This window comes from Oryctolagus cuniculus, chromosome 1 (assembly GCF_964237555.1).
Source record: "Oryctolagus cuniculus chromosome 1, mOryCun1.1, whole genome shotgun sequence".
NCBI classification, from domain to species: domain Eukaryota; kingdom Metazoa; phylum Chordata; class Mammalia; order Lagomorpha; family Leporidae; genus Oryctolagus; species Oryctolagus cuniculus.
This window is the reverse complement of record NC_091432.1, coordinates 145,614,370-145,637,371: the sequence shown is the minus strand read 5'-3', so window position 1 is coordinate 145,637,371 and position 23,002 is coordinate 145,614,370. Positions and strand designations below refer to the sequence as shown.

The 23,002-nt window shown below is 47.5% G+C and overlaps 1 protein-coding gene across 2 annotated transcripts in view; it reads left to right on the top strand.

Annotated features, from left to right (window-relative positions):
• Window positions 1-1,634: 1,634 nt before the first annotated feature.
• Window positions 1,635-23,002, top strand: part of FAM120A (family with sequence similarity 120 member A) — a 117,786-nt gene continuing 96,418 nt past the window's right edge. For both annotated transcript variants that reach the window (XM_070049992.1, XM_051846971.2), the window contains exon 1: window positions 1,635-2,179. In XM_070049992.1, coding sequence (XP_069906093.1) covers window positions 1,706-2,179 — 474 coding nt within the window. In that variant the 5' untranslated portion in view covers window positions 1,635-1,705. The remainder of the gene's footprint in view (window positions 2,180-23,002) is intronic.

Here is a 23,002-nt window from a genome sequence, read left to right as displayed (position 1 = left end):
AAAATCTCTTTCTGCCTCTGCTTCTGCCTCTCTGTAACTGGTTTTCAAATAAATAAATATTAAAAAATACATTAAACATTTTATGAAAATGAATTTTAAACTTTCAAAAATTAAAATAACTGGCCCATGTTCTCAAGTGTCAAGTCTATTATACAGTATGTGGAAATGATAACTACAAAAGCCAACATTTACTGTGCGTTTGTGTAACAACTGGGAGGTGCCACGTACTATTAATATCTTCATTTCACAGGTGATAAAAACCTGCTGGAAAAGGTTAAGTAATTTGAGCAAGGGCAGTCAAGATTGTAGGGGGTCTGACCCCAGACCCTTAGCATTTTACACGGCCTTAACGTGAAAATAAACTTATTTCCGGAGTCCTGGACACCTGCACTAAATAAAAACAGGTACACAGCGAAGGTGAACACAAGGAACGCTAAGCATGAGAATAGGCGCGATTAAATCTCTTAATCTTGTATCCCTGCCACGGGTTGCACAGGGCAATCTGCTATTTCTGCGGAGCTAACTGTAAAATGGATTCCTCCCTCATTAACCGAGTGCCTGGGCGAGTGGCATGGGTGGCCACAGGCAGTTCTTTAAACATCAGAGATAACTCGTGCACCACCAAGCACACGTTGTCCGTGCGCGCGTCGTCGAGGCCCGGGTGCGAGGTCGTTACCGGAGGCTGAGCCCCACCTGCCCGTCCCGCAGCCAGGGGCGCGGCCCTCGGCGGCAGGGGCCAGCGCTCCTCGGCACGGCCGCCGAAGCGCGCTTTCCCGCTCCTGCGAGTTCCGGGTTCCCAAACGCCGCGTTCGGAGAGGCATGCATCGCTTTAAGAACGTTTTATGGAAGCCGAATCTGCAGACAGTCTAGCCTCGTGTTGGGAAGCAGTTACCGCAGAGCTCTGGGGCAGAAATCGCGGAAGCGACCTCCTCACAGCAGACGCTGGCGGCGCGCCGAGCGCACCCGGGGCCGTCCCTCCGCGGGGACCCGACACCCGCACTACTCGGGTCACTCAAGACTCGTCCCCGGCGGCCCCCGAAGCACACACAGCTCCGCTCGGGTCTGCGCGGGCGGCAGCCCTAGCGTCTGGGCCGCCATCTTGCAGCTGCCGTCCGGACTCCCGCGCCGGTTCCCGCGGGGGGAAGCCCGACAAGCCGAGGCGGACTCTCAAGGCGCCGGGCCAGGCCTGGGGGCCGACAGGCCTGAGGCGGGCGGGCTGAGGGCCCGTTCCGAGCGCAGCCTCCTCGGGCCCGCCCCGCCCGGCCTCCGAGCGCCCGAGCGGCCCACCCCCGGAGCTAGGCCCGCCCCTGCGGGCCTGAGAAGAGGCCGCCGCTTCCTCCCCTTCCTGCTTCTCCTCGTCTGCCGCCGCCGTCGGCCCGCAAGCCGGGCCAGGCCCGGGCCCGCTCGGCGCCGCCTCTTCCGCCCCGGGCCGCGCGGGCGGGTCCGCGACGTCAGCGCCGCCCACCCCGCCCGCCCGCCCGCCTGCCTGCCCGCCCGCCCGGCCTAGCAGCGCGGCAGCGGCGGCGGCGGCAGGTCCCTCCCAGACTCGGCCCAGGGAGGCGGCAGCACATGGCGGCCGCGGCGGCCATGAGCGCGCCCCCGACCCGCCCCAGCCCGCCCTAGAGGCCGCCGCCGCCGCGCCACGGCCCCGCCGCCCCGCGCCCCGCCGCCCGCGCCGCCGCGCGCCCCCCGCCCCGCCGCCGCCATGGGCGTGCAGGGCTTCCAGGACTACATCGAGAAGCACTGCCCGAGCGCCGTGGTGCCGGTGGAGCTGCAGAAGCTGGCCCGGGGCAGCTTGGTGGGCGGCGGGCGGCAGCGGCCCCCGCAGACCCCGCTTCGCCTGCTGGTGGACGCCGACGACTGCCTGCATCGCCTGTACGGCGGCTTCTACACCGACTGGGTCAGCGGCGGCCAGTGGAGCCACATGCTCGGCTACCTGGCGGCGCTGGCCAAGGCCTGCTTCGGCGGCAACATCGAGCTGCTGGTGTTCTTCAACGGCGCGCTGGAGAAGGCGCGGCTGCACGAGTGGGTCAAGCGGCAGGGCAACGAGCGCCAGACGGCGCAGCAGATCGTCAGCCACGTCCAGAACAAGGGCACGCCGCCGCCCAAGGTCTGGTTCCTGCCGCCCGTCTGCATGGCCCACTGCATCCGCCTGGCGCTCATCCGCTTCCACGTCAAGGTGAGGCCGCGGCCGGGAAGGCTGGGGTCCCTCGAGCCGAGGTTCGGGGCGGGGTCCGCAGAGCTGAGGTCCAGAGTATCCGGGGTCGGTGCTGGGCCAGGGTCCGGGAAGACTGGGGTCGCTGGACATTGGGTTTGGCGCTGGGTCCGGGTCCAGGGACCGAGAGCCAAGAGGGCCGGCGTCAGCGTTGGGCCTGGGTCGCTCGGGTGCGAGGTCGGAGCTCGGCCTAGTCCGTGGGTGCCGGGGGCTGGTGGTGGTGGGGGTCCAGGAAGCCTGGGCTTCGTTTGGGGCCGGAGTGTGGGAGAGCTGAGGCCGCTCGAGCTGAGGGTCGGTGCTGAGCCAGGGTTCTGGGCTGGACCTGGGTCTGGAAGGGTCCGACGGGTCGAGACCCGTGCTTAGGGGACGTCGGTAGTCAGTGTTGGGTCTGGGTTCGGAAGGCTGAGAGCAATCGGGCCGGGACCAGGCCTCGCTGCCCCAGAGCCTTTCCCGGGCGCAGCTGGTCTCCCTCCGGACCACGGCCGCCCGGGGATCCCCGGAAGGCTTGCGGGGGTCCCTGGAGAGCTGGCTGAGGGCCGGTGGGGCCGGGCGCAAGATGGACGTCCGGCGGTGCAGGCCGTGCACTGTTGCAGCCCGCCGCCCGCCGGCCCTCCTGCCGGGCCTGCTCGGGCCCCACGGGCGGCTGAGCACTCAGGATCGGTGGGAGTCCGCCGGAACTCGCTGTGGTGGTGTCATCATCCCCGATGTCTTTAATATTTCCCCTTCTTTAGCTGTAACAGAATACTCATTTTCCGGATTTCCCGTTCTTCCCTAGCAACAGGTTTATCGTGGAAAGCCAGAGGCAGAAATCGCAGTAGTAGGGGGATGCCAGGGCCGGGGGAAGGCGGCTGGAAACGGTAGTGCTGTCGCTGCCCTCGCAGGTGACAGAGAAACGTGTGTAAGACCAGTGCACTTGCCTCTTCGTGGGAAGGAAGAACTTAGAGAAATTGTGGTTTCTTCTGTTGGATTTCAAGGAATTGTAGATTTGACAAGATGGAGTTCCGTCAGTTCTGTAACTTAGGAGTCTCTGCGTTTATAGTGGTTTTCACTTGATGTATCTGATGGAAAAAGCAGTGGTTTAATCCAGGGACTAAGCTCATTTGTGCACCGTGCAGTACAGGGTGAACCTGCGGGATTACTTTTCAGGTGCACAGTGAATGTTCAGTGACCTTCAGCGGTGCCCTGATGGATGGGAAATCAGAACTCCTCATTGTGGGCCTCTGCTGCTCCTTTGGCAGAGGGCTCCATGGCTGAAACTGGACCAGAGGAAACCTCGTGGCCCAGCCCTGACTGTAAAGATAAGCACGTCAGTGATCCTGGGCTTCGGTTTTGAATGGTTGCTTTTTAGTTGTTTTTTTTTTTTTTAAAGATTTTTTTGGGGGGCTGTTTTTTTCTTTCTTTCTTTCTTTCTTTCTTTCTTTCTCTCTCTCTCTCTCTTTTTTTTTTTTTTTTTTAAGCTCTGGCCACTCTGTTTTCCATCTCGTTGTTCTTTTATTTCTGCTTGGAATTATTCTCAAGCTTAAAGTTTGTGAAATTCTCCTTCCTGGTTGCCCGGCTGCCTATGATGAGATGGTGGTAGGTAAGCCTAAGATGACAGCGGAAGTCCCACCCAGGATCCTGTGGCAATTGGTGAAACGGTTTCTATGCCTGTGGGAGGAGGTGGCTGGGAAGCTGGCGATTGGCCTGTGAGCCTGGCAGGCAGGCAAGGCCATTCTGCAGGCAAGTTCTTGTGAGAGGAAATGAAGTATGTGCCTCTTCTGAATTGGAGCCTGGGGCACGGAGATGCCATTTCTCCGCTGTGATCTGCCTCCAGAAAAGATCACAGAAGTGTTCATGGTTTTATCTTGAGATGGAAGATAGCACTTAAAGACCGGATGAGCTTTACTTGTTTTAGGTAACAACAAGGCTGTATCCACTGTAAATACTACTTAGGATTAGAATCAGTTGCATATGTCTGGTCAGATAGCTTTGGAAGAACTGTTAGATTCTTTTTCCATTGTAGACTTATATTCCTCTTTGTGCCTCTTTGAGTGCCATGCAGACTTAGCAGGTGCTCTAAATTTTGACCAATGTTTGATTTAAACTATATTTAAACCCACTTGGGTTTCTGGGCATAGGATAATTTTGCCTATATTTTGCTTTAGACGAGCTTTTTAAACTCCTGATATGAAATTGTAGTGTAGTGTTGATCACAGGTTAATATTGTGAAGACCCAGTTAACCTGGTGAGGTCACTTACCTGGCAACTTGACCTTTTTGAGAAGTACCCAAGAAATTTAGCTGTTAAGAATTTCTCACCAACCAAAATACATATCTGGAAGTTCAGGTTCAGTGACAGGAAAAAACCAGATTCTTCCTTTCTTCGCTAGAAAATCCTTTAAGCTCCCATTCGCAGAGGAAGGGCTGCTTTTTTTTTTTTTAACTGTTATTTAATGAATATAATTTCCAAACTAGGAAGGGCTGCTTTTTAAATGGAATTCTGCCGAGCTTGGTTATCTGGAAGAGGGTGAAGGGGAAAGCCTGCCAGAGGCAGGAGCACCATTAATAGCAAAAGGTGACAACAAGGGAGAAGAGTTGAAAGCTATAAAAAGCAGATATAATTCTAGGCTATTTTAGAAAAAGGAAAACAACCCTATGGACTTTAGTAGTTTCTGAGTATAGCACCATGTATTTAAGGATGATTTTGAGTCAGTTAGAAAAATTGATGTTCAGTGTTCTCTGTTCTGTTTAAAGGAGTGAAGCTCTTTTTTTTTTTTTTTTTTCCATTTTAGGTGTTGTATTCTCACAGATCAGGGAGAACATATGGTATTTGTCCCTTTGGGACTGGCTTATTTCACTAAGTTTGTTTTCCAGATTCATCCATTTTGTTGCAAATGACTGGATTTCATTTTTTTAACTGCTGTGTAGTATTCTTGTAGTGTACATATCCCATAATTTTTTTTAAAGACTTATTTATTTATTTGAAAGTCAGAGTTACATAGAGAGAGGAGAGGCAGAAAGAGAGGTCTTCCATCCACTGGTTTACTCCCCAATTGGCTACAACTGCTGGAGCTGCATGGATCCGAAGCTAGGAACCAGGAGCTTCTTTTGGGCCTCCCACATGGGTGCAGGGGTCCAAGCACTTGGGCCATTTTCTGCTGCTTTCCCAGGCCATAGCAGAGAGCTGGATTGGAAGAGGAGCAACCTGGACTTGAACTGGTGCCCATGTGGGATGCCTGCACTACAGGTGGTGGCTTTACCCGCTATGCCACAGTGCCGGCCCCTCCTATAATTTCTTTATCCAGTCTCTGGTTGATGGGCATTTAGGTTGATTCCACGTCTTAGCTATTGTGAATTGAGCTGCAATAAACATGGAGGTGCAGATAACTATTTTACTTGCTGATTTCATTTCCCTTGGGTAAATTCCCATGAGTGGGATGGCTGGGTCATATGGTAGGTTAGTATTCATATTTCTGAAGTATCTCCATACTGTCTTCTATAGTGGCTTTACCAGTTTACATTCCCACCAACTGTGGTTTAGGGTACATTTTTCGTGAAGCTGTTTTTAAAAGATGCTCATTAAAATGGTTAAAAAAATAAAATTTAAAAAAACCCTGACAATACCAAGTCCTGGCCAAGACGCTAAACAGCTGGATTACACAAGGCTGGTGGGATTGAAGAAAGGCATGGCCACGCTGGGAAAGTTTGGAAGTTTCTTGTAATGAAACATGCATTTATCACATGATCTAACAATGTGGCTCCTGGGTGTTTTCTTGATGAAAACTTTTTATCTTTTTAATTTGAAAAAATAAAATTGAGCGAGGCAGATAGCGCCTATCTGCTGTGTTACTTGAAGTGCCTGCAATAGGCAGGGTTGGTTCAGATGGAAGCTGGGTGCAGGAACTCCATCCAGGTTTCCCACATGGGTGGCAGCAACCCACGTACTTGAATCATGGCTTGCTGCCTCCCAGGGTGCTCATTAACAAGAAGCTGGAATTGGGAATCGAGCCAGGAATTCATCCCAGGTACTCTGCTATGGGGCACTGGCATCTTAACCAACATCTTAACCACTAGACCAAACCCATACCCCTTAATAAAAACTTTCTTTTAAATGATTTTTTTTTTGAATTTTAGAAGCAGAGTTATAGACAGTGAGAGGGAAAGACATCCATCTGCTGGTTCAGTCTCCAAATGGCCACAACTGGCTGGAGCTGGGCCAATCTGCCAGGAGCCAGGAGCTTCTTCCTGGTCTCCCACGTGGGTGCCAAGGTCCAAGCACTTGGGCCATCCTCTGCTGCTTTCCCAGGCTGTAGCAGAGAGCTGGATTGGAAGAGGAGCAGCTGAGACACAAATTGGTGCCCACATGGGATGCCAGCACCCCAGGTAGAGGCTTAGCCTACTATGTCACAGTGCTGGCCCCAATGATAACTTATTAAAAAAAAAAAAAGATTTCTAGGCCGGTGCTGCGGCTCAATAGGCTAATCCTCCGCCTGCGGCGCTGGCACACCGGGTTCTAGTCCTGGTCGGGGTGCCAGATTCTGTCCCGGTTGCCCCTCTTCCAGGCCAGCTCTCTGCTGTGGCCAGGGAGTGCAGTGGAGGATGGCCCAAGTGCTTGGGCCCTGCACCCGCAAGGGAGACCAGGAGAAGCACCTGGCTCCTGGCTTCGGATCAGTGCAGTGCACTGGCCGCAGTGCACCAGCTGCAGCGGCCATTGGGAGGTGAACCAACGGAAAAGGAAGACCTTCCTCTCTGTCTCTCTCTCTCACTGTCCACTCTGCCTGTCAAAAAAAAAAAAAAAAAGATTTCTTTGGGGCCGGTACTGTGGTGCAGTGGGTTAGGCCACTGCAGGTGGCTTACAGTGTGGGTGCTCCTTAGTCCTGGCTGCTCCACTTCCATCCAGTCCAGCTCCCTGCTATTGCTCCTGGGAAAGCAGTGGAAGATGGCCCAAGTTCCTGGGCCTCTGCACCCACATGGGAGACCTGGATGAAGCTCCTAACTCCTGGCTTCAGCCTGACCCAGCCGTGGCCATTACCTCCATTTGGGGAGTGAACCAGCAGATGGAGGACATCTCTCTCTCTGCTGCTGCCTTTCCAAACTCTCCTTAACTTTGCCTATCAAATAAATAAATAAATAAATAAATTTGTTTTTTAAAGATTTATTTATTTATTTGAAAGGCAGACTGATAGAGGGGGAGAGAGCGATCTATCGGGTGGTTCACTCCCCATGTGGCTGTAACAGCCTGGGCTGGTCCAGGCTGAAGCCAGGAGCTCAGAGCATCTTCATCCTCTCCCACATGAGTGACAGTGGCCCAGGCCCTTGCGCAGTGTTCCACAGCCTTCCTGGGCACATTAGCAGAGAGCTGGACTGGAAGCAGAGAAGCCTGGACTCAAACTGGCACTCTAGTACAGGATGCCACAATGCCTGCCCCTTAATGAAAACTTTTGTTCAGACCTAAGCCATCTCATAGCTTTATTCATAACAGCCAAAAGCTGGAAACAAAGTAATGATGTGTGGTCCCTCCATACCTCAGATTACTATTTAGCAAGAAAAAAAGAGCTATTGGTATATGTAGCAACTTGCATGAATCTTTAATGAAACTTTTGGGCTGAGTGACAGAAGCTGGCTTCCAAAGGTATGATTATTTATTTGACATTCTTGTAAAGATAAAACTATGTAATGATAAGTGGTTGTGGGAAGGAAGGGTGCGAGTATAAAGGGACAGTGGGCTGATAGAACTGATCTGAATCCTGATAGTGATGTGGTGACTTGTCTTAAGATCACAAGTATATATCAAAAACAAAAATTTTACCATATAATAATTTTAAAAAGTTAAATAAAAGGTATTGGCAAAGGAATTGGCATGAACACTATATAATTAGAGATAAATGGGATATTTGTCTTGCAAAAATGTACCATCTCACTGGTCTCCTGTAGTGTTTTGTAAACTGGCAGAAAGGCCTAAGTCTTTATGTAGAGAAACCTGTTTTGATTTAGAAAGTATAGCTATAGTAATAATTGTATTTTTTGTACAGAAACAATTGTGCTCCTTTAATTATTAGTAATTGTGCATCAACTAATTTTATTTAGGTCATTGACGAGCCTAACTTCAGCTTAGCTTTCATTAGTTGGAGAATTTCTTTCTGTTTCTTGAATGAAAACCTTTGAAACTTCAGTGAATGACTTAAGTTTATTTAAAATATTGGTGACATTGAACCACTGGAGCTTTCCCAGTGTTTCTGCCATAGACCTGCATTTAGGAAGAAGTCCTGATTTTTTTTTAATTGTTAAGATTTACTTTCCTTTTATTTGAAATGCCTAGAAACAGAGATCATCTATTGGTTGGCTCATTCCCCAAATGCTCATCACAGCTGGGGCTGGGCCTTATTCAACAGAGTCCCAAATACGAGTTATCATCTGCTGCCTCCCAGGGTCTGCATTAACAGGGAGCTGGAATCAGAAGCAGACCCCGGACTAAAGCCCAGGCATTCCGATATGGAATGTGAAATGTGGGCATCCCCAGGCAGTTGTTAATGCCTGTGCCAAATGCCACCTCAGTCCTTTAGATCTTGAGCTTGCTTCCATTGGAATTTTGTTAAACCAATGCTCTGGGTACAAATACTCAGATCCTCCCTAAAATGACACTTGTGTTTTAAGGCAGTGGAAGAATATGAGATTAGACTGTGGTTTCAGATTTTCAGGGTGAGCATAACAACATGCTTGTGTTTAGGGCTGATGATCTCTCTTGTGAACTTCCTGGCCAAGTAAGTAACTACTCTCAGACCAGGTTCCTGCCAACTCCTTCCTCATACTTGCTGTCTCCTTTAGCCCTCAGAGAACATTTACCCTATTTTATGTGATCTGCTGATTAGGTGGCATCTAGGGTCAAGTCACTAGTGACCCCTGCAAGAGGGAAGTGCGGTGCTGAAATCAAAGTTCAGGTTCATTGTGTAAGTGCTTTGGGGTGTGCCTCCCTACTTCAGCCCAAGCCAACTCTGATAACAGAATGCCTCTGCTCCTTTTTCCAGTCAGAGCAGGAACAGCAGAGTTTCTAAATGGAAGGGAAGTACCCATCAGTAGACCCTCAACTCTGGACATATTCTTTAATTGACCAGGAAATACTGAAGGTTCAAAATTGAACATATTGGAACTCAAACCACTCATCCGTTTAAAATGTGTACTTTCTTCTAGTATACCAGTTTTGTGTCTGTAGTCATGCATTCTGAGATACATCATTGTGCAGCTTGATTTGCACACCATGAAGTGTGCACTTAAACAAATCCGATAGTACAGCTGTATGCCTAAGCTATGTGATGTAATCCATTGTTCCTGGGCTCCACACCTGTGCAGCAGGTTGCTATACTGAATGTTGTAGGAAATTATAACATGATTGTTAGGTATTTGTATATTTAAATGTGTCTAAAGATAGAAAAGGTAAACATACTAGGCCTTAGGAATTTTTTAGCACTAGTAATTTTATGAGACCACTGTTGTATATGCTTCTGCTGTTGACTGAAATATTGTTACACAACACATGACTATAGTAGTTTAATTCACTCAGCACAGTGTCTTCAGGGTTCATTCATATTTGTAGCATGTGTCAGAACTTCTTTTTTAAGACTAAATACTATTCCATTGCATATATATATATATATATATACACACACACACACACACACTCCATTTTGTTTGCATATTTAGCCATTGATGGACACGTGAGTTGCATCCTCCTTTGACTATTGTGAATCCTGAATAATGCCTTCATTGACTGTAGCATACAAATAAATGTTATAGTACCTCCTTTTACTTCTTTTGAGTATATACTCAGATGTAGAATTGCTAGATCGTATGTTAATATGTTTAACTTTTTCCAGGAAGTACCATACTGTTTTTCACAGTAGCTGTGTAAGCTGTTTATTTTATATCATACATTATACAATGTGTTATGTATTATTACAATATTGTTCTAATGTTTAACATTAATGTGTTAACACTATACTGTATTCAACAATTTGCTTTTTTTATAAGTAAGTAAAAGGTCTCTCCACACCTGTACTTAGAATTTTAAGTTCTTTTTAACGTCTCCATAGTGTTGCATAATTTATCCCACCCCCTACAGATGGTACACTCATGCCATAAATCTAAGGGTGTGCACATTTTAAAAACTATGCAGGATGATAGAGTCAACATTGCCAGGACTTCAGATTTTTCAAGAAATCCAGATTTTATTTGAAATGATCCCATTTTAAAAAATGCCAGCCAAGCAAAACAGGGCTCCAAGCCAGACTTAGCTTTTTTTTTTTTTTTTTTTAAGATTTATTTATTTATTTTGAAAGTCAGAGTTAGAGAAGCGAAGAGGCAGAGAGATCTCCATCTGTTGGTTCATTGCCCGTGTGGCATCAACGCCCAGTGCTGGGCCAGGCTGAAGCCAGGAGCTTCATCCAGGTCTCCCACATGAATGGCGGGGGCCCAAGCACTTGGGCCATCTTCTGCTGCTTCTCCCAGGCCGTTAGCAGGGAGCTGGATTGAAAGTGGAATGGTTGGGACATGAACTGGTGCCCATATGGAATGCTGGTGTCACAGGTGGCAGCTTTACCCGTTACACCACCACACTGGTCCCCAGATTTAGCTCTTGAGCTACCAGTTTGTGATTTGAGTGCTGAATCAACAGTTAGCATCCTTCTTTTTCTGTCTTTAGTTTCCCTAAGCCCACTCTGTCTTCCCTACTGGCTCACTGAACTGTTTTCCATTTTCAAAGCACTTGTAGTTGGGAGATCCTGATTGACTTCTGGCTCCTGACTTTGACCTGGGCCAACCCCAGCTGTTGTAGGCATTTGGGGAGCGAACCAACAGATGAAACATCTCTTTGTCTCTGTTTCTCAAATAAATGAAGTGGGTGTTTTTTTTGTTTGTTTGTTTGTTTTTTTTTTTGTTTGTTTGTTTTTTTGTTTTTTTGGCAGAACTGCAGAGGGAGGGAGGGAGAGAGAAAGATCTTCATTCTGGTTCACACCCCAAGTGACTGCAACTGCCAGGGCTGGGCAGACTGAAGCCAGAAGCCTGGAACTCCATCCTGGTCTCCCACATGGATACAGGGAGCCAAGTACTTGGGCCATTTTCCATTTCTTTCCCAGGTGCATTAGCAGGGAACTGGATCAGAAGTGGAGCAACTGTGATTCACTGGCACTCATAAGGGATGCCAGTGTTGCAGGCCTAATCCACTGTGCCACAATGCCAGCCCCAAAGAAAGAAATTAGTTACATTTCTGAAATATGACTTCACCTAAATGCCACCATTCTCCAACCTCCCCTCATATGTGTTTCCCTGTCATGGTTCCTAGTGTCACCTTTGAGGCTGATGCTGTCTTTGTGCTTAGTCTGCACCTGAGAGCTCCCTGGTGCTAGAATGATCCCTCTGTGTCCTGTTGATACGCTCTGAGTGTTCTCGTTTCGTTAGCTGCCTGGTGCTCAACTTGTATGGACCCTTTACTCACTGAATAAAGTGGCCTTGTTCTTGGGTCTCCCTTGTGAGCTGTTCATTGTGTTTCCCACCTGCCTTCTCCTTCCTGTGTCCTCTTTTGTCCTCTGTCCTGTTTGATGTCACTGAGCCTGACCCATTTGAACCTCCTGGTCACTTAGCACTGGGTCATACTCAGCACTGCCCCACAGCAGCCACCCTGGAGTCATGACATACTGTGTCAGTGCCAGCTCCGTATTCACTATGCCCTTCCTGGTTTCTGCACCCATCCCCTGAATTCACCAGGTTCACTCCTAAAGTCTCACAAGTGCTTTGCAAGCCTGTTGGTGGGTTATGAAGCCAGATTACTGGGTCTTGATCAGCATTTAGAAAAAAGTAGCATGAAGTGGAACAAAAAAACCTAATGCAAGGCATGTACTATGGACCAGTTTCCTGACCCTGTTGTCTTGCACACCCAGCTGAGTAGCCAAGGCTTCAGGGAGACTCCTCCATTTGGGCTGATAGTTTAGACATTTGGCAGTGTCTGGAGGCATTTTTGATTGTTTCAGTTTGGGGAAAAGGTTGTTAACTGCAGGCATCTATTGGGCAGGGGCCAGGGATGCTGCTAAGCATTCCACAATGAACAAGAGGCCCCATAGCAAAGAACTTCCTGGCTCCAAATAGGGTATCAGTGGTACCAAAGCAACAAAATCCTGGTGTGAACAAATCAAAGAACCTTAAGATAATGCCATGTAAGTGTTTGAAATAGAGACTTCTAACTATATCAGAAAGATGAGGCTGAAAGTATAACGTAGTTTTCTAAATTAAAATATACCCATAGAGAGCGATTTAAAAGTTTGTGAAATTGGAATTAAATGATACTTTTATTTTGGTACAGAAAATTTTGAAACCATAAATATGAGAGGTCTGCAAAAAGGTCATGGAAAATGAAGATTATGAAAAAAGTGTGCAGGGACCTGTGCTGTGGTGCAGTGGGTTCCCTGGCCTTTGGCGCCAGCATCTCACGTGGGTCCCAGCTGCCTACTTCTGATACAGCTCCCTGCTAATGGACCTGAAGAAGCAGCAGAGGATGGCTCCAATGCTTGGGCCCCTGCACCCACGTGGGAGACCTGGAAGAAGCTCCTGGCTCCTGGCTTTGGATCTGCACACTTCTGATCCAGATCTTAGCTATAATGCACTTGGGGAAGCAGCGGAGGATGACCCAAGTGCTTGGATCCCTGCACTCGCTTTGGAGACTCAGATGAAGTTCCTGGCTTTGGCCTGGCCCAGCACCAGCTGTTGTGGCTGTTTGGAGAATAAACCAGCAGATGGAAGATTCTTTCTCTTTTTCTCTATAACTGTGCCTTTCACATAAATAAAAATAAAATTCTTAAAAATGACTCATCTGAAAAAAAGAATTATAATAAAAAATTCATGTTTTAATTCCATTTGCCATAAACTTTTTGAAGAACTCCTGTGTATACATCTTAGCTCTAATATTTTTAGACCCACATTGTTTTTCATTTTAGTTTTCTGAAATTTGTACTAATGGAAATTTTTACATACTCTATACATTCCAACTTTACACAATCAACCATATGCTAATCTGAAAAAAAGATATTTTAGAATTAGAAAAATTAGTTTTCTAATACGATTTATAAACAATTTCCTAAACAAAACAGATGTATGGGGGCCGGCGCTGTGGCGTAGTGGGTAAAGCTGCTGCCTGCAGTGCCCGCATCCCACATGGGCGATGATTCGAGTCCTGGCTGCTCCACTTCCAATCCAGCTCTCTGCTATGGCCTGGGAAAGCAGTAGAAGATGGCCCAAGTCCTTGGGCCCCTGCACCCACATTGGAGACCTGGAAGAAGCTCCTGGCTCCTGGCTTCGGATCCACATAACTCTGGCTGTTGTGGCCATCTGGGGAGTGAACCAGCAGATGGAAGACCTCCCTCCCTCCCTCCCTCCCTCTCTCTCTCTCTCTCTCTCTCTCCCTCTCCCCCCTCTCCCCTCTCCCCTCTCCCCTCTCCCCTCTCCCCTCTCTCCTCTCTCCTCTCTCCTCTCTCTGCCTTTCCTTCTTTGTCTGTGTAACTCTTTCAAATAAATAAATAAATCTTTAAAAAAAAACCAAACAGATGTATAAATGGTTTAGATAAAAGTATTCTTAAGTTCTCTGACTCTTTCCACATAGCTCGTCGTTTATTTCAGGTTTGTTTTTATTTTCGCTAGAAGTAAGTTCTGGGAAGACTTGCTCATTATTTAGCTGTGAGAACAGTGTCTGGTGCACATGGATGTGACTCACAGTTACCCGTGTCCCCTGGAAGAGGGGCTGCAAGCAGCAGGAGGGGTGGGAAGGCAGGTCTTGCAAGTACAGTGGTCTGCAGATGGCTGGGGTCAGCCTGGCTCCTGGTTTAGAGGGTTGTCTGCGTAAACCTTTCCCACTTCTGTTGTATGAGTGTGAGGCGGAAGGGGTGACTGCTGGGGTGGACTGGCTGAATTTAGCTATCTTCTCATTGTATCTAGTTCTGTGGCACGTGGTTTTCAGGTGTTCCAGGGACAGGGTAGAGTTAAACTTGATACACAATGGTATCTACAAAGGAGGAGGTGAATTTGCAGATGGTAGAAAAAATACGTCTGCGCCCCGGTTATTGGCATTTCTCAGTTGTCTTGGAATAGAAGAACTTTTTTGGAAAGAATAAATTTTTCAAGTTGGCATCTTGCTGGTAAGTGAGGGCCAGTTTCTGGAGTGCTGTTGCTGAAGGAATGACTGTTCACAGATGTGAAGTGCTCCTTGGGAACTGAAACACATCTGTGGGAGGGTAACACCAACCCAGCATGAGAGGATCACCGGCCCCTTGCAAGATTCCAATCACTTGAGCGTATAGGAGTTTGTAGGTGTCACTGTCTTAAAACAAATTGTGTAAATCTGAGATTCATTTTTCGTAAATTCTGATAATTTTGTCATTTCATTTTTTTGGTATGAAAATTTTTTATAAAGATTTATTTATTTATTAGAGAGGAAGAGAGTTTTCCATCCACAGGTTCACTCCCCAGATGTCCGCAACTACCAGAACTGTGCCAATCCAAAGCCAGGAGCCAGGAGCTTCTTCCGGGTCTCCCACATGTGTGCAAGTCCTTGGGCCATCTTCTACTGCTTTCCCAGGCCATAGCAGAGAGCTGGATCAGAAGTGGAGCAGCCAGGAATTGAACCGGCACCCTTATGTGATCCTGAAACTGCAGGCAACCGCTTTATCCATTATGCCATGGCACTGGCCCCTTGGTGTGAAATTTTAACAAGAATAATATTGCTAGGATTTAACCGAGTCAATAGACTTATCATAAGCTAAATAGAATCTGAATACAAACATTGTGGATATTTCCTTCTATTACCTTTTTTTAAGATTTTTTTATTTGAAAGGCAGAGTAAGGTAAAAACAGGAATCTTCTTCCACTGGTTTACTCCTCAGGTAGCCACAATGATTGGGCCTGGGCTAGGCCTCAGTTAGCCTGAAGCTAGGAACCTAGAACTTCATCCTTGCCTCCCACTGTGGTAGCAGGAGCCCAAGCACACTAGGCATCCTCCACTGCTTTCCCAAGCACATCAGTGGGGAGCTGGATGGAATGTGCAGCAGCCAGGACTACGACAAGCACCCCACATGGAATTCCCACGACACAGGTGGCAGCTTAGTACATTGAGCCACAGTGGTGGCCCCCCCTTTTACCATTTTATATTTTGATTTTAAAGGTCTATAAAGTTTTCTTTCGACTTTTTTTTATGAACCACTCCCTTATTTTTTTAAAAGGAAATAAAAGTTTTATTATTGAATAAGTATTGAACCAAATTATGATCACATTACAGGCACTTTGATAAAGTCAGAGAAAAAAGAAATCTCATCTTTTAATTTAGTCTGGCAGGTATCCATTACATGTGTCCTAATTGCTGTTATCTAAAGGAAAAATAAAACTGCCTTTTAACAGGTGGGAAGCTCCGTCTTAAAGCCAAGCACCTAGGCCTTCTGAAAAGACAGGGTAACAAGGCAATGTCCTTTTTATTATTGTTTTGAATTATGGTAAAATACAGGTAGCATAATGTTACTTATTTTTATTTATTTTTTTAATTTTTTTTTTTTTTTTTTTTGACAGGCAGAGTGGACAGTGAGAGAGAGAGAGACAGAGAGAGAAAGGTCTTCCTTTGCCGTTGGTTCACCCTCCAATGGCCGCCGCTGCAGCCGGCGCACCGCGCTGATCCTGGCAGGAGCCAGGAGCCAGGTGCTTTTCCTGGTCTCCCATGGGGTGCAGGGCCCAAGCACCTGGGCCATCCTCCACTGCACTCCCTGGCCATAGCAGAGAGCTGGCCTGGAAGAGGGGCAACCGGGACAGAATCCGGCGCCCCAACCGGGACTAGAACCCGGTGTGCCGGCGCCGCAAGGTGGAGGATTAGCCTATTGAGCCACGGCGCCGGCTTTTTAATTTATTTGAAAGAGTTACAGAGAGAGAGGTCTTTCATCCGCTGGTTCACTCCCCAGTTGGCCACAGTGGCTGGAGCTGCGCCAATCTGAAGCCAGGAGCCAGGAGCTTCTTCCAGTTCTCCCATGCCGGTGCAGGGGCCCAAGGACTTGGGCCATCTTCTACTGCTTTCCCAGGCCATAGCAGAGAGCTGGATTGGAAGTAGAGTAGCTGGGACTAGAACCGGCACCCATATGGGATGCTGGCGTTTCAGGCCAGGTCTTTAACCCACTGTGCCACAGTGCCGGCCCCAGTGTTACTGTTTTTAAGTGTACAGTTCATTGGTGTAAAGTACATTCAAATTGTTGTGTAACCATCACCAATATCCATCTACAGAATTTTTTTCGTTTTGTAAGACTCTGTACCCTTTATATAACCACTCCCCCCATTCATCCCCCGTCCAACCCCTGGTAACCACCTTTCTACTTTCTGTCTCTGTGAATTTCAGTTCTCCATGAGTATCTTGTGAGTAGGATCATACAATATGTCTTCTTTTGTATCTGACTTTTTTATTTTATTTTTTAAAAACATTTATTTCTTTATTTGAATCAGAGTAAAACAGAGAAGGAGAGGCAGAGAGAGAGTCTTCCATCTGCTGATTCATTCCCCAGTTGGCCGTGATGGCCAGAGCTGTGCCAGTCTGAAACCAGGAGCCCTTCATGCATGCAGGGGCCCATGAACTTGGGCCATCTTCTGCTTTCCCAGGCCATAGCAGGGAGCTGGATGGGAAGTGGAGCAGCCAGGACTTGAACTGGCGCCCATATGGGATGCCAGTACTGCAGGTGGTGGCTTTACCTGCTATGCCACAGCACCAGCCCCCGTGCCTGGCTTTTTTCACTTGACATCATGTCCATAAGATTCATACATTTTGTAGCATGTCAGAATTCCCTTCCTTTTAAAGGCTGGATAATATTCTGTTATATGGATATATTACATTGCTTATCCTTCCGTGGATTGATATTTGGGTTGCATTGCTTTTTGTTTATTGTGAATAACACCGCCATGAACACGAGTATACAAATAAGTCTTTGAGACCAAATGTGCAGTTGCTGGACTATGTGATAGTTTTATGTTTAACTTTTTGAGGAGCCACTACTATTTTCCATGATAGCTGTACCATTTAATATTCCTACTAGTAGTGCACAAGGCTTCCAGTTCCTCCACATCCTTGTCAACACTTTTTGTCTTGTCCTGAGGCATTGTGTTATTGATTTAATGTATTTTAATGTATTTTTAAAGATTTATTTATTTATTTGAAACGCAGAGATATATAGAGAGGAGACAAGCCTTCCATCTGCTGGTTCACTTCCCAAATGGCTGCAATGGCTGGGGCTGGGCCAGGCCGAAGCCAGGAGGCAGTAGCTTCTTCCTGGGTCTCTCCCATGGTGCAAGGGCCCAAGCACTTGGGCCATCTTCTGCTGCTTTCATAGGCACATTAACAGGGAGCTGGATCAGAAGTGGAGCAGCTAGGACTCAAACCGGTGCCTATATGGGATGTTGACACTGCATGCAGAGGTTTAACCTGCTATGCCACAGCACCTGCCCCTTGATTTAATATTTCTCTAATGACTGGTGGGGCTGAGCATTTTTTTCATGTTTCCTCCCTCTTTCCTTCCCTCCCTCCCTTCCCCCCCTCCTGCCTTCTCTCCTTCCTTCCTTCCTCCCCTTTATTTATTTGAAAGGCAGAGTTACAGAGAGGCAGAGGCAGAGAGAGAGAGCCCTTCCATCTTCTTGTTCACTCCCCAGTTGGCCACAATGGCTGGAGCTGGGCCGATCCAAAGCCAGGAGCCAGGAGCTACTTCTGTGTCTCCCACGTTGATGCAGGGGCCCAAGGACTTGGGCCATCTTCTATTGCTTTCCCAGGCCATAGCAGAGAGCTGGATCAGAAGTGGAGCAGCTGGGACTCAAACTGGCACCCATATGGGATGCTGGGACTGCAGGCATCTGCCATGCCACAGCGCCGGCCCCTCCATTTCTTTATTTTAAAAGAAATCTTTTTATTGCTTTTCAGACTGGTGCACCCATTCTTATAGGGTAAACACAACAAAGTAGGTAGGAGAATCTTTTATTTATTTATATTTATTTATTTATTTATTTTTTGACAGGCAGAGTGGACAGTGAGAGAGGGAGACAGAGAGTAAGGTCTTCCTTTTGCCGTTGGTTCACCCTCCAATGGCCGCCGCGGCTGGCGTGCTGCGGCCGGCGCGCTGCGCTGATCTGAAGCCAGGAGCCAGGTGCTTCTCCTGGTCTCCCATGGGGTGCAGGGCCCAAGGACTTGGGCCATCCTCCACTGCACTCCCTGGCCACAGCAGAGAGCTGGCCTGGAAGAGGGGCAACCGGGCAATCTGGCGCCCCGACCGGGACTAGAACCCGGTGTGCCGACACCGCAAGACGGAGGATTAGCCTAGTGAGCCGCGGCGCCGGCGGTAGGAGAATCTTACTCAGCTATGATTTCAGGTTTCCTGACATTGTTAAGGTATGTCATAGCATTTGAATTGACCTTTTAAAGAAAACAAAAACAATCTGCCACCAAATTGTAGTTGGTTTTTATGCTCTCATTTGTCAGTGGGACAAGTTTGTAGCAGCAGTGCTTGAGTAAGCTCGACCCACCTGCCTAATACCTGTTGACACTGTGGGTGGTAGAGGTCCAGCCTGTTTTCATAAACTCAAGAATGTAGGCCAACTTGTGCCCCTGGGTGATCCAGGCTGACTTTTGCTAGTTGGATTGGAGAGAGAAGGCACACTTCCTGATATGGTGTACAAGTATTCTGAGGGGAAAAGCCACATTTTTCTTTGTGCCAGCAGATCTATTTATGACAGCCCATAGTGTTTCAGGCGCTTATGAGCAGCACAAGGGAACCTTTTTCACATGACTTACTCAAGAAAAAATAGTGTGGGCATTTATGAAGTGGTTCCTATCTGTGAGTGATTCTGAGCTGTTTCATGTAGTTTGTTTAATCATCCCAGCTATCTTGGGAGGGAGAAGAGTGCTGTTACGTTGGTAGGTTGAGGGAAGGGGGTGCAGAGAGTGTTCCTAGGGTGGTGGAATTTCCCGCCTGGAGGCAAACACAGACTCTAGCTGTGGCTCCACTGGCCATCAGGCAGCGATGGTGCTGGGTTTTCATCCTCAGGGTTCGCCCAGTCACTTCTACTTGTCAAGTAAGAGGGGCAGTTTTAATCCTTGTTGCTTGTAAAAATGCCAAGTTTTATTTTCCTTTTTAATGATGAATTTGAAGCTGTTACCCAGGAATCTGGGATCAGTTTATGTTAGCATGGAGCTATCATTGTGAGCTGTGTACAGAGCACTTCCTTGGGAGCAGAAGTGGATCCTTTTTGCTGCAGCTTGAACTTTCTGTGCTCTCTGTGCTACTGTATTGCTTAGGATGAGGCTGTGGGCAGGTGTCTTACCTAGTACTGTCTCAGGCTGGTGTTGATGGAGAAGACTGAAGTGGATGCCCCTTAGGCTGTGTACAGGAGTGTCTGAGTTTTACCTCCTCCATCTTTAGTTGCATTTTGTTATGGTAATCATGCAGCCATGGCAAAAGTAATCCAAGTCTGGTGCTCTTGGCAGGGCAGATGGTCTCCTTGGGTGTTAGCCTGGGGTTTCAGTACAGAGGCATTTCAGAATTCAGTCTGCTTTGCCTTTGTTGGAGAGTGATTTTACCCCCTTTTAAAGGCTACTTGTAATTCAGTAGTTTGGGAGGGTTTAGTGTTTTGGCTTGTTTATACTTTTGGGGAGTTAAAATGCAATTATCTTCTCAACCTTGTATTTAGTAGTTTGTACTTCTAAAATTAAAATTAAGAACTAGAGTTGCAGGGCAGGGGAAGAGAAGAGGCAGATGAGGAGGTGAGGAGAAGGAAGAAATTGAAGACTGGAAGAGAAGCGATGATCCTCCAGTCTGCCAGGCTGTGGTTACCCAAAGCACAAGTCCTTATACTTCATTTTTGTTTTTAATTAAATTGTCTGTTAAGTCCCAGAATTCAGTCCCAGAATCTTTTTCCTTTTCCCATTCACACTTTTTTTTCCCCCTGGAATCAAATCTTCCACCAAGGTTTTTAGTAAACTTTTTTTAAGTTAAAATTTTTTTTAAAGATTTATTTGTTTTGGAAGTCAGAATTACAAAGGGAGAGGAATAGAGAGAGAGAGAGATGTTTGATCTGCTGGTTCACTCCTCAGCTGCAATGGCCTGGTCAAAGCCGGGAGCCAGGAGCTTCTTCTGAGTCTCCCATGTGGGTGGCAGGGACCCATACACTTGGGCCATCTTCCACTGCTTTTCCCTGGCAATTAACAGAGAGCTGGAGCAGCTGAGACAGGTACTGGTGCCCTTATGGGGTGCTGGCGTCGTGAGCAGTGGCTATACCCACTACACCACAACACCAAACCCCTTTGACTTAAATCTTACTAGATGGTTTATGGGTGTCTTATAAATACTATCAGTTGTTTGATTGCATTTATTCATTCATGAATTTACAGTTAGCCAAGTTCTATGCCTTGTAGGCTTTCCTGTTTCTCAGCTGGACTGTCTGGGAAGATTTCTGTTTTCTGGCAGTGAGCTTTTTGAGATGGCTGTTTAGGCTAGCATTCATTTTTCAGGGTCTTATTTTTGCTTTATTCATCAAATTTTTTTTTTTTTTGACCGGCAGAGTGGACAGTGAGAGAGAGACAGAGAAAGGTCTTCCTTTTGCTGTTGGTTCACCCTCCAATGGCCGCTGCGTCTGGCGCGCTGCAGCCGGTGCACCACGCTGATCCGAAGCCAGGAGCCAGCCCTTTTCCTGGTCTCCCATGCGGGTACAGGGCCCAAGAACTTGGGCCATCCTCCACTGCACTCCCAGGCCACAGCAGAGAGCTGTCCTGGAAGAGGGGCAACCGGACTACAACCCGGTGTGCCGGCGCCGCAGGTGGAGGATTAGCCCATTGAGCCGAGGTGCCGGCCTCATCAAATTGTTTTGAGGTAGTCTTTTTGATGATATCTTGTAGAATATTGACTTTTGGGGCCAGTGCTATGGCGCAGCGGGTTAATGCCCTGGCCTGAAGCGCCAGCATCCCATATGGGCGAAGGTTCGAGACTTGGCTGCTCCTCTTCCGATCCAGCTCTCTGCTATGGCCTGGGAAAGCAGTAGAAGATGGCCCAAGTCCTTGGGCCCCTGAACCCACGTGAGAGACCCAGAAGAAGCTTCTGGCTCCTGGCTTCAGATTGGTGCAGCTCCAGCCATTGCAGCCAGTTGGGGAGTGAACCAGCGGATGGAAGACCTTTCTCTCTCTCTCTCTCCCTCTCACTGTCTATTACTCTACCTCTCAAATAAATAAATAAAAATCTTAAAAAAAAAAATCTATACTCGACTTGGTCATCTCCAAGTCCACGAAGCATCCAAAGGGGTTTACCTCTGATGAGAGTTAATGGATGCAGTTTCCAACACTTAAAATAAATAAATAAAAAATAAAAAAATTCTTTGAATTTTGGGATAATTTTTTTGTAGAAAAGTTGCAAAGATAGTAAAAGAGTTCCCGAATATGCTTCACTGGGCTTCCACAATGTTAACTTCCCACTGGCTCACACAGTGATGAGAATGAAGACCTTGGCCTTGGTGGAATACTGTGAACCATAATGTGAGCGTGGATGTCAGCTGTGTTCCCACCAGGGCCCTCATCTGTCTGGGGCACCTGCAGGACTCCATTCTGTGTTAGGTCCCTGTCTCCGCAGTCCATTCTGATCTGGCATGGCTTCTCTGGCTGTCCTTTGTGGTCCTGACACTTTTGAGGGTACTGATCAGGTATTTTGTAGACTGTTCCCCATTTGAGTTTGTCTGACGTTTTTTCTGGATTAAACTATGGCTGTGTGTTTAGGGGAGGAGTCACTCAGATTGGCTGCTTTTGTCAGTTGCCCTGCAGTATCCACAGGACCTGGATCACCCTGCTGGGGTTCTGTGTGTAGGTAGTGGCTCTGTGGGAGCATTTCCCCCTTTGCATATTGGTGACATCCATACTCTTTGGAAGCCATATTCAGGGAAGGGGGTGTGAAGTTAATCTTCATCTACAGAGATAGGATTATACATTGTTTGAATCCTTACGTATGGAAAATGTTGTCTTCTTACCCTCTTGTTTAATCATTTATTTATTTACTGTGGAGTGTGTACTTAAAGGACTATGATCGGTTTGTTTGGGATTGGGATCCAGTACTGTACTACTTGTCCTCTTTTTTTTTTTTTTTTTAAAGATTTATTTATTTATTTGAAAGTCAAAGTTACACAGAGAGAGGAGAGAGAGGTCTTCCATCCACTGGTTCACTCCCCAACTGGCCGCAATGACCAGAGCTGCACTGATCCGAATCCAGGAGCTTCTTCTGGGTTTCCCACGTGGGTGCAGGGGCCCAAGGACTTGGGCCATCTTTTATTGCTTTCCCAGGCCATAGCAGAGAGCCGGATCAGAAATGGAGCAGCCAAGACTCGAACTGGGGCCCACATGGCATGTAAGTGCTTCAGGCCAGGGCGTTAACCTGCTGCACCACAGTGTTGGCCCCTGTCTTGCTTCTTACATTATCACAGCTCTGGTCTTGAACGGTGGTTTTTTTTGTTTGTTTGTTTGTTTGTTTTAAGATTTATTTGTTAATTTGAAAGTCAGAGTTAGAGAGATAGAGGGAGAAACAAAGATAGAGATCTTAATTTGCTGGTTCACTCCCCAGATGGCTGCATCTGCCAGGGCTGGGCCAGGCCAAAGCCAAGAGCTTCATCTGGGGGGGTCTAATGTGGGTGACAAGGGGTCCAAGTACTTAGGTCATCTGCTGCTTTTCCCAGGCCATTAACAGGGAGCTGGATGGGAAGTGGAACAGCTGGGACTCGAACCAGCACCCATATG